This window comes from Salvelinus fontinalis, chromosome 21, assembly GCF_029448725.1.
Source record: "Salvelinus fontinalis isolate EN_2023a chromosome 21, ASM2944872v1, whole genome shotgun sequence".
Taxonomy (NCBI): domain Eukaryota; kingdom Metazoa; phylum Chordata; class Actinopteri; order Salmoniformes; family Salmonidae; genus Salvelinus; species Salvelinus fontinalis.
Window position 1 is genome coordinate 18037369 of NC_074685.1, and position 14699 is coordinate 18052067.

Sequence of the window (14699 nt, forward strand, 5' to 3'; positions counted from 1 at the left end):
TCATTTCAGGTGAACAAAAAAAAAGTAAACACCAGAGGTGTCTAACCTCACTCCACTGATCTCTGATCTACTGGGGGAGCAGACTTCTGTTCCAGCCCAGCGATAGCACACTTGATTATCAACTAATTAGGTTTTATAAGTTGAATCAGGTGTGTTAGTGCTAGGCTGGAACAGAAGCCTGCACACCCAGCAGGGTTGGCCTGCTACAGTTGTAATATGTTTATATATTGTATGTGACTTTTATTTTTCTTTACCAAATTTGCTAACATGAGTACACATGCTGTAGCTTTGGTCATCATGCCAGCACTTGATTGATCCATGTAGATGGCAGATCAACTGGACTGCCTGCCGACCTGCACTTGAACTAATTCAAAGGGAAGAGGACAGTTATCTCTGGCCCCCTGCCATGCTATAGAAGGGGTTCGGAACATTACAGAAGCCACACTGCCGTAAATTAGTTCCTGGAGAAACTCTGCAAAGACAGGAACGTCTCCTTTTGTGACAATTTTGATTTGCTGTGGGAGCAACCAACACTCTTTAAAAGAGATTGGATTCACCCTAAACGCAGGGGTTCCAGGATTATCTCCATCAATATAGTGAACTGTTTAAGAGACTGACGGTCTGGGTTTGGTAGGGCTCCAGTCCTCCCTGTCATAATAAGCAACAGAGGACATGGAAATCAGATTATATCCCAGAGAAATAGAAGTGTAGTAAATGTAATTAACCTCAACTATGTTCCTTTAACTGTCAGCTCCGGAAGTATTGTCTGCAATAAATCTAAAGCACATAGAATTTCATTCCACTGTAGCTGTCTGCCTTGGGAAGAAGCCCACTGTGGGCAGCCCACTCAGTACCATTGACTCAAATATAAAGGTCTCTGACATGTCTACTTCGGATCAGCCTCTCAGAATAGCACTAAAAGCAAACAAGCAACCCAGAAAAACAACATTCATATTCTTGCCATCTCTGAAACACACTTACAGTGCATTCGGAAAGAATTCAGACCCCGTTACAGTCTTATTCTATTACATAGTTTTTTCCATCATCAATGTACACACAATACCCCATAATGACAAAGCAAAAAAACGGTTTTCAGAATTAAAAAAAAAGAAAGAAAGAAAAAAAAAAAAGTGATATCACATTTACATACAGTTGAAGTTGGAAGTTTACATACACCTTAGCCAAATACAGTTTTTCACAATTCCTGACATTTAATCCTAGTAAAAACTCCCTGTCTTAGGTCAGTTAGGATCACCACTTTTTTATAAGAATGTGAAATATCAGAATAATACCAGAGAGAATTATTTATTTCAGCTTTTATTTATTTCATCATATTCCCAGTGGGTCAGAAGTTTACATACTCTCAATTAGTATTTGGTAGCATTGCCTTTAAATTGTTTAACTTGGGTCAAACGTTTCGGGTAGCCTTCCACAAGCTTCCCACAATAAGTTGGGTGAATTTTGGCCCATTCCTCCTGACAGAGCTGGTGTAACTGAGTCAGGTTTGTAGGCCTCCTTGCTCGCACACACGTTTTCAGTTCTGCCCACACATTTTCTATGGGATTGAGGTCAGGGCTTTGTGATGGCCACTCCAATACCTTGACTTTGTTGTCCTTAAGCCATTTTGCCTCAACTTTGGAAGTATGCTTGGGGTCATTGTCCACTTGGAAGACCTAATTGCGACCAAGCTTTAACTTCCTGAATGATGTCTTGAGTTGTTGATTCAATATACCCACATAATTTTCCTCCCTCATGATGCCATCTATTTTGTGAAGTGCACCAGTCCCTCCTGCAGCAAAGCACCCCCACAACATGATGCTGCCACCCCCGTGCTTCACGGTTGGGATGGTGTTCTTCGGCTTGCAAGCCTCCCCCTTTTTCCTCCAAACATAACAATGGTCATTATGGCCAAACAGTTCTATTTTTGTTTCATCAGACCAGAGGACATTTCTACAAAATGTACAATCCCCATGTGCAGTTGCAAACCATAGTCTGTCTTTTTTATGACAGTTTTGGAGCAGTGGCTTCTTCCTTGCAGAGCGGCCTTTCATGTTATGTCGATATAGGTCTTGTTTTACTGTGGATATAGATACTATTGTGTCTGTTTCCTCCAAAATCTTCACGTCCTTTGCTGTTGTTCTGGGATTGATTTGCACTTTTCGCACCAAAGTACGTTCATCTCTAGGAGGCAGAACGCGTCTCCTTCCTGATCGGTATGACGGCTGCCTGGTCCCATGGTGTTTATACTTGTGTACTATTGTTTGAAAAGATGACCCTTAGGTACCTTCAGGGGTTTAAAAATTGCTCCCAAGGATGAACCAGACTTGTGGAGGTCTACATTTTTTTTCTGTGGTCTTGGCTGATGTCTTTTGATTTTCCCATGATGTCAAGCAATGAGGCACTGAGTTTGAAGGTAGGCCTTGAAATACATCCACAGGTACACCTCCAATTGACTCAGATGATGTCAATTAGCCTATCAGAAGCTTCTAAAGCCATGACATAATTTTCTGGAATTTTCCAAGCTGTTTAAAAGCACAGTCAATTTAGTGTATGTAAACTTCTGACCCACTGGAATTGTGATACAGTGAATTATAAGTGAAATAATCTGTCTGGAAACAATTACTGTAAAATTCACTTGTGTCATGCACAAAGTAGATATCCTAACCGACTTGCCAAAACTATAGTTTGTTAACAAGAATTTGTGGAGTGGTTGAAAAACCGAGTTTTAATGACTCCAACCTAAGTGTATGTAAACTTCTGACTTCAACTGTATGTATTCAGACCGTTTACTCATCATCTTTGGCAGCGATTACAGCCTTGAGTCTTCTTGGGTGTGACGCTACAAGCTTGACACACCTCTATTTTTGGAGTTTCTCCCATTCTTCTCTGCAGATCCTCTCAAGTTCTGTCAGGTTGGATGGTGTGCAATGCTGCACAGCTATATTTAGTTCTCTCCAGAGATGTTCGTTTGGGTTCATGTTGATCCATTCATCTTTGCCTCGTTCCGGACTAGTCTCCCTGTCCCTGCAGCTGAAAAACATCCTCACAGCATGATGCTGCCACCACCATGCTTCACCTTAAGGATGGTGCCAGGTTTCCTCCATATGTGACGCTCTGGCATTCAGGCCAAAGAGTTCAATCTTGGTTTCATCAGACCAGCGAATCTTGTTTCTCATGGTCTGAGAGTATTTAGGTGCCTTTTGGCAAACTCCAAGCGGGCTTTTATGTGCCTTTTACTGAGGAGTAGCTTCCGTCTGGAAACTACCAGAAAGGCCTGATTGGTGGAGTGCTGCAGAGATGGTGGTCCTTCTGGAAGGTTCTCCCATCTCCACCGAGGAACTCTGGAGCTCTGTCAGGTGACCATCGGGTTCTTGGTCAACTTCCTGACCAAGGCCCTTCTCACCCGATTGCTCAGTTTGGCCAGGCTGCTGGCTCTCGGAAGAGTCTTGGTGGTTCGAAACTTCTTCCATTTAAGAATGATGTGTGTTCTTAGGGAACTTCAAAGCTGCAGAAATGTTATGGTACCCTTCCCCAGATCTGTGCCTCGACACAATCCTGTCTCAGAGCGGATACTCCTTTCGCTTTGTCATTATGGGGCATTGTGTGTAGATTGTAAGGCTTTAACTTAACAAAATGTGGGAAAAGTGTAGGGGTCGGAATACTTTCCAAAGGCACTGTAGATAATTTGATGCAATAGTAACTATACAAGGTTATAGAATATATAGGAAATATAGAAATGCAAATGGAGGAGGTGTTGCCATGCGTCTCCAGAGTCATATTCCTGTTAAGCTGAGAGAGGATCTCATGTCAGATGATGTGGAACTAATATGGCTACAGGTTCATCTGCCTCACCTGAAGCTTATTCTTGTAGGAAGTTGCTATAGACCACCAAGTGCTAAAAGTCAGTATTTGGACTATATGTATGAAATGTTGAAAAACGTATGCGATATCAATAGAGAGGTATATTTTCTGGGTGACCTAAATATTGACTGGTTGTCATCAAACTGCCCACTGAAAAAGAAGCTCCAAGCTGTAACCAGTGACTGCGATCTGGTTCAAGTCATTAGTTAACCTACCAGGGTATTTACAAACAAAATTGGAAATAAATCATCCACATTTATTGATCAAAACTTTACTAATGTTGGAGAAATCTGCTCTAAAGCAGTATCCACACCCATCGGATGTAGTGATCATAATTGAATAGCTCCAAAAATTGCACCTAAAATTGTGTATAAATGCTCAAACAAGAGGTTTTGCAATGATTCCTATGTCGAAGATGTGAAATATCTGCACTTGAAGCATTTATGAAACTGCTTCTTCTGGTTACTGATAGGCATGCACCCATCAAGAAACTAGCAATAGTAACTAGTAATAGTGCTAAATATCTCAACTTAAAAGCATGATTTTTCTGACAAATCCCTCTCTCAACGCTAAACCTCATTTAGATCTATTATTGAATTATGTGGCTATTGAGCAAGTTGAGGAGACTAAACTGCTCGGTGTAACCCTAGATAGCAAGCTTTCATGATCGAAACATATATAGACTCAATGGTTACTAAAATGGGAAGAGGTCTGTCCATGATAAGGCATTGCTCTGCCTTCTTGACATCTCAGTCGACCAGACAGGTCCTACAGGCCCTAGTTGTGTCACACTACTGCCCAGCTGTGTGGTCATGTGCGGCAAAGAAGGATAGTTGGTCCAGAACAAAGCAGCACGTTTCGCACTTAGATGTACACGGATGGAAAGTGTCAGTACCATGCATGTCAATCTATCCTGGCTCAAAGTTGAGGAGGATTGATTGCATCACTATTGGTCTTTGTGTGAGGTATTGATGTGTTGAAGGTACCGAACTGTCTGATCAAGCAGCTGGCACAGTTCGGACACTCATCGGTATGCAAAGACATGCAACCAGAGTTGTCTTCAGTTCCCAGGTCCAGAACAGAGGCTGGAAAACGCACAGTATTAAATAGAACCATGACTACATGGAACTCTTTGCCACCCCAGGTAACTCAAGCTAGCAATAAAACCAGTTAAAAAAAACAGATAAAAGAACACCTTATGTATTAGACCTAAATATAATGTGAATGTACTGATATGTAGGCTATGTGTGACGTTGTAAATGTATGTAGTTCAGTCCTTGACTAATAATGTTCTGTACTATGTATTATGTCATGTTTCATTTGGACCCCATGAAGAGTAGCTGCTGCTTTTAAATAAATACAACATACCAAACCAATGCAAATGTCCTTTCTGGCCCAACTATATCCCCCCCTCTCATTTGTTGACTTTGTAATCATATAATCACATTCTGAACGTTCTAAACACATGCCACTGCCAGCAAAGACCCAAATACTTCTTACGATCCTCTAATTGGCCCTCTTTTGTTAAGCTAATGTTTACACATGCTCTGTTTAGTACGTCTGTGTTTCTGTTCCCCTGTCGATGCTAACGCTAACGTTAACACACACACACGCACACGCACACGCACACGTACACACACACACACACACACATACACACACACACACACACACACACACACACACACACACACACACACACACACACACACACACACACACACATTCCTCTCTTTCTCACGGAGCACTGAGCTGTTTCCCCCGTTCCTGTTCATCTCTCAGATGTTTTATAAGTCCCTTCAGACACAGCGGTAAATACACAGGGAGTGGCAGTGTGCGTGTGTGTGCATTCATGTGTGCATGCCGGTTAAACGAACCTGCCAAGCGCCGCCAATTACCGGGAACAATTAGCCTTGAGTGTTCCACTATAGGAGCCAAGACGTCCCCGTAGCCCCCTAAAAACAGTTTTACCAGGATACAAAGGGAAGAGCCTTTTCTCTGGGTGGCATAAATCCATTGGTCCTTCTAGAGGCTGTCCCTACCACAACCCTTTTATCTGAGACACACACACACACACACACACACGCACACGCACACGCACACGCACACGCACACGCACACGCACACGCACACGCACACACACACGCATAGTACTGGTGCTGTAGAATATATGGGTGTGTCTGGATTTTCATTAGGGAACTTGTTTTTTACAGTCTTGCCTGATTGCCACTGTATATTACTTGGCTTTACCATTTCTTCTTATTTCCCTTTATTTCCCATTACCACCCATTATGTGTCGTTGGTGTGGGCCTTACCGACGCACTCCATTAGGCACCGTCCCAGGCCGTACTTTCCTGCTGGGACACACCACATTAGGACCGCTGCTGCTGCCCCCCTCTTCTCTTTTCCCCTCTCTCTCCCTTCCCTTCTTCGACCTTCCCCCCCTTCTGCCTCTCCTCACATCCCCCCTTCCTAATTGCTACTCTACCAAACTGTATCTGCCCTTTCAGTTTCCATTTAATCTAAACAGTTAATTTTCCGGCTTCCTATTCTCTTTCCCCTAAATGCAAAGGAACGTTTCTGGTCCCAGCAAGGCGGCACGTACCAGAGAGAGAGAGCCTGTTGGATCACATAAATCATAGCAGTACAGACTCAGAGGCTGCTTGGCAAAGACACACATCTACTCCCTTACTGTCAGACTCACTAGAATATGAAGTCTGTTCCTTTATCTGCATCTCCTCCTCTAGAATACTGATGATGTTAGTGCCACAATAGGCTTTTCAGGTGTAATCTCCGGTGACAGAATGGAGGTAGCCAGCTAGCTGACACCATATTTGGGTCCCAAGATTATTAGGTGAGATTGATCAATTTAGAAGTGTTTGTAATGGCACATTCATAATGCATCTGCGATTGTAATGTGAACTGTAACTAGTGTAACTAGTGCTCTGAGCCAGGTGCCAAACCCTGATGAAGGCTGTGTCTGAAATGTGTTGGTTTTAACAATAAAGAAACTTTTATTTGTTATGGCATTTTTTTTTCGGGGTGGGTAACAGGTCCAGTATTCATTTAAATTCATATATTCAGTTTACATAACATGTACCTGTGGGCTGACACTCAAAAGAAAAACAAAAGAAATACATACAAAGAAATAATCATATTGATCGCACAGGATTTTGTAATAATAAAATTGGCATTTAAAGAAAAATAGACAAATGTTTTCCACCGCTTCCCACCCCGCCTATCAACACAGGTAGTTGTCAGTCCCCCCATATCTCTATCAGCCCCCCACCCTCCTAAACAATCGAGATGCTTTTACATGCACCCTCCTGCCCCGCCTCTCGGCGACCAGAGCAAAACCTCGCCATACCACCCTTTCCCCATAGGCTTAGATTATTTGTACAGTATGTGTTGGGCTTTATAGGTTGTTTATATTATTTGTACAGTATGTGTTGGGCTTTAAAGGGTGTTTATATTATTTGTACAGTATGTGTTGGGCTTTATAGGTTGTTTATATTATTTATACAGTATGTGTTGGGCTTTATAGGTTGTTAATATTATTTGTACAGTATGTGTTGTGCTTTATAGGTTGTTTATATTAATTGTACAGTATGTGTTGGGCTTTATAGGTTGTTAATATTATTTGTACAGTATGTGTTGTGCTTTATAGGTTGTTTATATTATTTATACAGTATGTGTTGGGCTTTATAGGTTGTTTATATTATTTGTAGAGTATGTGTTGGGCTTTATAGGTTGTTTATATTATTTGTACAGTATGTGTTGGGCTTTATAGGTTGTTTATATTATTTGTAGAGTATGTGTTGTGCTTTATAGGTTGTTTATATTATTTGTACAGTATGTGTTGGGCTTTATAGGTTGTTTATATTATTTGTACAGTATGTGTTGGGCTTTATAGGTTGTTTATATTATTTATACAGTATGTGTTGTGCTTTATAGGTTGTTTATATTAATTGTACAGTATGTGTTGGGCTTTATAGGTTGTTTATATTATTTATACAGTATGTGTTGTGCTTTATAGGTTGTTTATATTATTTATACAGTATGTGTTGTGCTTTATAGGTTGTTTATATTATTTATACAGTATGTGTTGTGCTTTATAGGTTGTTTATATTATTTGTACAGTATGTGTTGGGCTTTATAGGTTGTTTATATTATTTGTAGAGTATGTGTTGGGCTTTATAGGTTGTTTATATTATTTGTACAGTATGTGTTGGGCTTTATTTACATTTACATTTACATTTAAGTCATTTAGCAGACGCTCTTATCCAGAGCGACTTACAAATTGGTGCATTCACCTTATGACATCCAGTGGAACAGCCACTTTACAATAGTGCATCTAAATCTTTTAAGGGGGGGGGGGGGGGTCAGAAGGATTACTTTATCCTATCCTAGGTATTCCTTAAAGAGGTGGGGTTTCAGGTGTCTCCGGAAGGTGGTGATTGACTCCGCTGTCCTGGCGTCGTGAGGGAGTTTGTTCCACCATTGGGGTGCCAGAGCAGCGAACAGTTTTGACTGGGCTGAGCGGGAACTGTACTTCCTCAGTGGTAGGGAGGCGAGCAGGCCAGAGGTGGATGAACGCAGTGCCCTTGTTTGGGTGTAGGGCCTGATCAGAGCCTGAAGGTCTTGAGGTGCCGTTCCCCTCACAGCTCCGTAGGCAAGCACCATGGTCTTGTAGCGGATGCGAGCTTCAACTGGAAGCCAGTGGAGAGAGCGGAGGAGCGGGGTGACGTGAGAGAACTTGGGAAGGTTGAACACCAGACGGGCTGCGGCGTTCTGGATGAGTTGTAGGGGTTTAATGGCACAGGCAGGGAGCCCAGCCAACAGCGAGTTGCAGTAATCCAGACGGGAGATGACAAGTGCCTGGATTAGGACCTGCGCCGCTTCCTGTGTGAGGCAGGGTCGTACTCTGCGGATGTTGTGGAGCATGAACCTACAGGAACGGGCCACCGCCTTGATGTTAGTTGAGAACGACAGGGTGTTGTCCAGGATCACGCCAAGGTTCTTAGCGCTCTGGGAGGAGGACACAATGGAGTTATCAACCGTGATGGCGAGATCATGGAACGGGCAGTCCTTCCTCGGGAGGAAGAGCAGCTCCGTCTTGCCGGTTCAGCTTGAGGTGGTGATCCATCATCCACACTGATATGTCTGCCAGACATGCAGAGATGCGATTCGCCACCTGGTTATCAGAAGGGGGAAAGGAGAAGATTATTTGTGTGTCGTCTGCATAGCAATGACAGGAGAGACCATGTGAAGTTATGACAGAGCCAAGTGCCTTGGTGTATAGCGAGAATAGGAGAGGGCCTAGAACAGAGCCCTGGGGGACACCAGTGGTGAGAGCACGTGGTGAGGAGACAGATTCTCGCCACGCCACCTGGTAGGAGCGACCTGTCAGGTAGGACGCAATCCAAGCGTGGGCCGCGCCGAAGATGCCCAACTCGGAGAGGGTGGAGAGGAGGATCTGATGGTTCACAGTATCAAAGGCAGCCGATAGGTCTAGAAGGATGAGAACAGAGGAGAGAGAGTTAGCTTTAGCAGTGCGGAGTGCCTCCGTGACACAGAGAAGAGCAGTCTCAGTTGAATGACTAGTCTTGAAACCTGACTGATTTGGATCAAGAAGGTCATTCTGAGAGAGATAGCAGGAGAGCTGGCCAAGGACGGCACGTTCAAGAGTTTTGGAGAGAAAAGAAAGAAGGGATACTGGTCTGTAGTTGTTGACATCGGAGGGATCGAGTGTAGGTTTTTTCAGAAGGGGTGCAACTCTCGCTCTCTTGAAGACGGAAGGGACGTAGCCAGCGGTCAAGGATGAGTTGATGAGCGAGGTGAGGTAAGGGAGAAGGTCTCCGGAAATGGTCTGGAGAAGAGAGGAGGGGATAGGGTCAAGCGGGCAGGTTGTTGGGCGGCCGGCCATCACAAGACGCGAGATTTCATCTGGAGAGAGAGGGAAGAAAGAGGTCAGAGCACAGGGTAGGGCAGTGTGAGCAGAACCAGCGGTGTCGTTTGACTTAGCAAACGAGGATCGGATGTCGTCGACCTTCTTTTCAAAATGGTTGACGAAGTCATCTACAGAGAGGGAGGAGGGGGGGCGAGGGGGAGGAGGATTCAGGAGGGAGGAGAAAGTGGCAAAGAGCTTCCTAGGGTTAGAGGCAGATGCTTGGAATTTAGAGTGGTAGAAATTGGCTTTAGCAGCAGAGACAGAAGAGGAAAATGTAGAGAGGAGGGAGTGAAAGGATGCCAGGTCCGCAGGGAGGCGAGTTTTCCTCCATTTCCGCTCGGCTGCCCGGAGCCCTGTTCTGTGAGCTCGCAATGAGTCGTCGAGCCACGGAGCAGGAGGGGAGGACCGAGCCGGCCTGGAGGATAGGGGACATAGAGAGTCAAAGGATGCAGAAAGGGAGGAGAGGAGGGTTGAGGAGGCAGAATCAGGAGATAGTTTGGAGAAGAATTGAGCAGAGGGAAGAGATGATAGGATGGAAGAGGAGAGAGTAGCGGGGAGAAGAGAGCGAAGGTTGGGACGGCGCGATACCATCCGAGTAGGGGCAGTGTGGGAAGTGTTGGATGAGAGCGAGAGGGAAAAGGATACAAGGTAGTGGTCGGAGACTAGGAGGGGAGTTGCAATGAGGTTAGTGGAAGAGCAGCATCTAGTAAAGATGAGGTCAAGCGTATTGCCTGCCTTGTGAGTAGGGGGGGAAGGTGAGACGGTGAGGTCAAAAGAGGAGAGGAGTGGAAAGAAGGAGGCAGAGAGGAATGAGTCAAGGGTAGACGTGGGGAGGTTAAAGTCACCCAGAACTGTGAGAGGTGAGCCGTCCTCAGGAAAGGAGCTTATCAAGGCATCAAGCTCATTGATGAACTCTCCAAGGGAACCTGGAGGGCGATAAATGATAAGGATGTTAAGCTTGAAAGGGCTGGTAACTGTGACAGCATGGAATTCAAAGGAGGCGATAGACAGATGGGTAAGGGGAGAAAGAGAGAATGACCACTTGGGAGAGATGAGGATCCCGGTGCCACCACCCCGCTGACCAGAAGCTCTCGGGGTGTGCGAGAACACGTGGGCAGATGAGGAGAGAGCAGTAGGAGTAGCAGTGTTATCTGTGGTGATCCATGTTTCCGTCAGTGCCAAGAAGTCGAGGGACTGGAGGGAAGCATAGGCTGAGATGAACTCTGCCTTGTTGGCCGCAGATCGGCAGTTCCAGAGGCTGCCGGAGACCTGGAACTCCACGTGGGTCGTGCGCGCTGGGACCACCAGGTTAGGGTGGCCGCGGCCACGCGGTGTGAAGCGTTTGTATGGTTTATAGGTTGTTTATATTATTTGTACAGTATGTGTTGGGCTTTATATGTTGTTTATATTATTTGTACAGTATGTGTTGTGCTTTATAGGTTGTTTATATTAATTGTACAGTATGTGTTGTGCTTTATAGGTTGTTTATATTAATTGTAGAGTATGTGTTGGGCTTTATAGGTTGTTTATATTATTTGTAGAGTATGTGTTGGGCTTCATAAGTTGTTTATATTATTTGTACAGTATGTGTTGGGCTTCATAAGTTGTTTATATTATTTGTATGTGTTGGGCTTTGGCTGAGATGATTCTTTACACAGTCAAGTATTTTTGTCCAGGCCTCAGATGTTCCTGGACTAGCACCATTCATTCTCTCTCTGGATAATTCTGATGTTAGAGATTCTATTGGTGACTGACTGGTAAGTAACATAGTAGATGCAAAGCATTGAATATTTACATTCATGCACTAAATTCATTTTGTATTTTTGTCCCAGAAGCATTTAACTGCAGAGCACTACAACATCATATGAAGAAATGTGCCTACCTGATTTATGGTACACAGTGAACAGTTTGGAGTTGGGGCTAATTTCATCGTAAAACGTTTCCTTAGTGTTAAATACAGTCTGTGAACAAATTTAAAATGTCTAAGTTGAAGGTTCAGATTACAGGATGCCAAGGTCATATTTTTCCATATTCTGTTCCAGTTAAAGGGTATAGAGAAGCATTTTTATCAACTCCCACTGTCCTACAAGAGTTTCTGAATTTCCTCAACATTTCAGTTTGCATCTCAATTCATGCTCCTTGGTTGGAGAGTGAGCCAGCGGCAGTGTTTCTTTACCAGGTGCTCAGGGGGAAGCACAGGATCAACTAAGTGGACTCTGTAGATGTTGTTTCTGTCTAAGTATTTTTCAGAGGAGAACAGAAGCCTATCTGCATAACTCACAGTGCATTAGGAGCTATGTACTGTAGCACTATTTGTACTCCAACTCCCAATTGATTCTCTGTAAAGTAGGGGCTGTATTCATAAAGCGTCTCAGAGTAGGAATGCCTTTTAGATCACAATGAATAAGATTACATGGACAGTGGGGACCTGATCCTAGATCAGCACTCCTACTTTTAGACGCTTGATTAATACAGCTCTAGGAGAACAGTCTGGAAGACAGGCTTTTTTAGAATCTGACTGTTTGACTGTACAACAAAGGAATAGTATGATTTTTTCACACACTGATACATTCAACGCAACACATTGCACAAACATGATTGCAGTTACAGCAGACTATCAGAAATCAATGAGGCACAACCCAGAGTGTTTTGTCTCAGCATATCAAGTGTGTGTGTGTGTGTGTGTGTGTGTGTGTGTGTGTGTGTGTGTGTGTGTGTGTGTGTGTGTGTGTGTGTGTGTGTGTGTGTGTGTGTGTGTGTGTGTGTGTGTGTGTGTGTGTGTGTGTGTGTGTGTGTGTGTGTGTGTGTGTGTGTGTACAGGTGCATGCTTGCATGTGTGAATGTATGATTGATTGCCAGAATGATCTGTATGTACTCCGTGCTTTGAAGTGCTTGCTCATGTATGAATAGATTATTTGGATGATTTGTGAAATATTGACTCTCATCTCTTTCCCCTGCTCTCTTCTACTCCCCCCTCTCCTCTCATCCACCCTCTCTTCTCCTCCCCTACTCCCCCTCTCCTCTCCTCTCCCCTCCACCCCTCCTCTCCTCGCTCTAGGTGTTGAAGGGCAGTAAGAAGCTGTCCCTGTCGGTGCAGTCGGTGGGGCGTATCCCGGGGGGTTATGTCACTAACCATGTGTACACCTGGGTGGACCCTCAGGGTCACAGTGTCCCCCCTCCCCCTGACCTCCCAGAGCACCGCAGTGCCACCCTGAGACGCACCGACAGCCAACGACGCAGCACCATGCAGATACTGCAGGAGGGAGATGAGAAGAAGGTGAGCCTGTTTACATACAAATGTAGACACACACGCCCACACACACAAATACACATATACCAGCTCTCTAGATCTGTAGGGTCTGCTGTGACATGCATGGTTTGATCCTACAGTTGGTTGGTTGTTAGGGTGACAGGTCATTGAACACACACACAGGTGCCCACTCAGACTGAGCATTCACATTACCACTGGCCTCTGAAATGGCTTAGTTTAGCAATTAAGAGTGTAATTTATTGTTGGGCGTTTCCAGATGTCAGCTGTTCATGTTTTATTGTCTCGACAAATTAGTCCACTTCACTCTTCTTAGCCAACAATAACTCACTTACAAATAGCTGCTCAATTTGTTGTAAAAAAAGACTCTTCAGAATCTTAGACAATGCTGGATTTTTTTTCTGTAAAATCTCTCTCTCCTCCTCCCTCCTCCCCCCACTTCTCTGTCAGGTGAACCTGGTATTGGACGATGGCCGTTCACTAGGTCTCATGATCCGGGGTGGGGCAGAGTATGCCTTGGGGATCTACATCACCGGTGTGGACCGGGGTTCTGCTGCAGAGTGTAGTGGACTTAAGGTAACCACCGACATGGCTTGCGTCCCAAATGACACCTTTTCCCTACATAGTGCACTTCCTTTGAACCTCTTGTGACATATTTACATAGCTAGCGCGAGCTTCTGAGAATACCACCAACCCAGCTAGCACTCACACACACACATACAAACATTCATAATACGTTTGATAAGACAGGCATGTTAAGGAGGTCACCAGAACTGTCCATAATGCTGAATGACATCTGGGGCTGTTCTCCTCCTCTCTCTCCCTCCCTCTGCAGTTTATCACACATTAGGTCATTAAGGGACAGGAAAGACAGTTGGAGTGTGGGCACTGCTGAAGGATGAGACTCCCATCAATGGCTCACACTCATGGCAGGATATTGATCCTCCGTGTTAGTAGCGACTGACAAGACCTCCCAAGGGAAATTTAGGGTGAGAGAAAGAGAGAGAAAGCAGGAGAGAGAGAGAGCAGGAAAGAGGGTGGGAGGGAGGGCGAGATAGAGAGACAGAGGTAGACAAAGATGGAGAAGGAGGCTCAAAGGCTCAACATCATCATTACATTCGAGAGGGGCTTCAAGGGAAAATGTGTCTGTTTCTTTCTCTCCATCCAACTCTCTTTGCTGTGTTCCAGACTCTTGTCTTTTTACCTCTGTCTCTCCCTCACTCCATCTCTCTCTTGCTTTCTCCTTATGCTTCATTGTCATCTTAAAGACAATTTGCCTGTGTGTGCTTGTTGAGTGGAGGGGATTGTTTTGGTTCTGTTTTTTCAGAAATCTTCAACTAGTAATTGTTTTTTACATCTCTGAGTTTTGATGCATGGTGGTTTGATGTGATTTGATAGGGAAGGCAATGTTGTCATCTGAATATATTGAAATGGGGACATGGCTATGGACCAGTTATGTCCTCTGTTCTAGTGAGCAGTATGTAGACATTTCACTTTAGGCCACGAGGAAAAAGAAAGGGGAGGCATTGGAGCAGGATCTAAATATAGCCCAGTCTCTGATGTGTTGGGCCTATACCTTTTTTTGACAGGGGAGAGAATGAACAACGCTTCAATGGACAC

The 14699-nt window shown here is 44.4% G+C and overlaps 1 protein-coding gene across 2 annotated transcripts in view; it reads left to right on the forward strand.

Moving 5' to 3' along the window:
- Positions 1–14699, forward strand: part of whrna (whirlin a) — a 168747-nt gene that overhangs the window by 66497 nt on the left and 87551 nt on the right. For both annotated transcript variants that reach the window (XM_055874156.1, XM_055874157.1), the window contains exons 2-3: positions 12870–13088; positions 13530–13655. In XM_055874156.1, coding sequence (XP_055730131.1) covers positions 12870–13088; positions 13530–13655 — 345 coding nt within the window. The remainder of the gene's footprint in view (positions 1–12869; positions 13089–13529; positions 13656–14699) is intronic.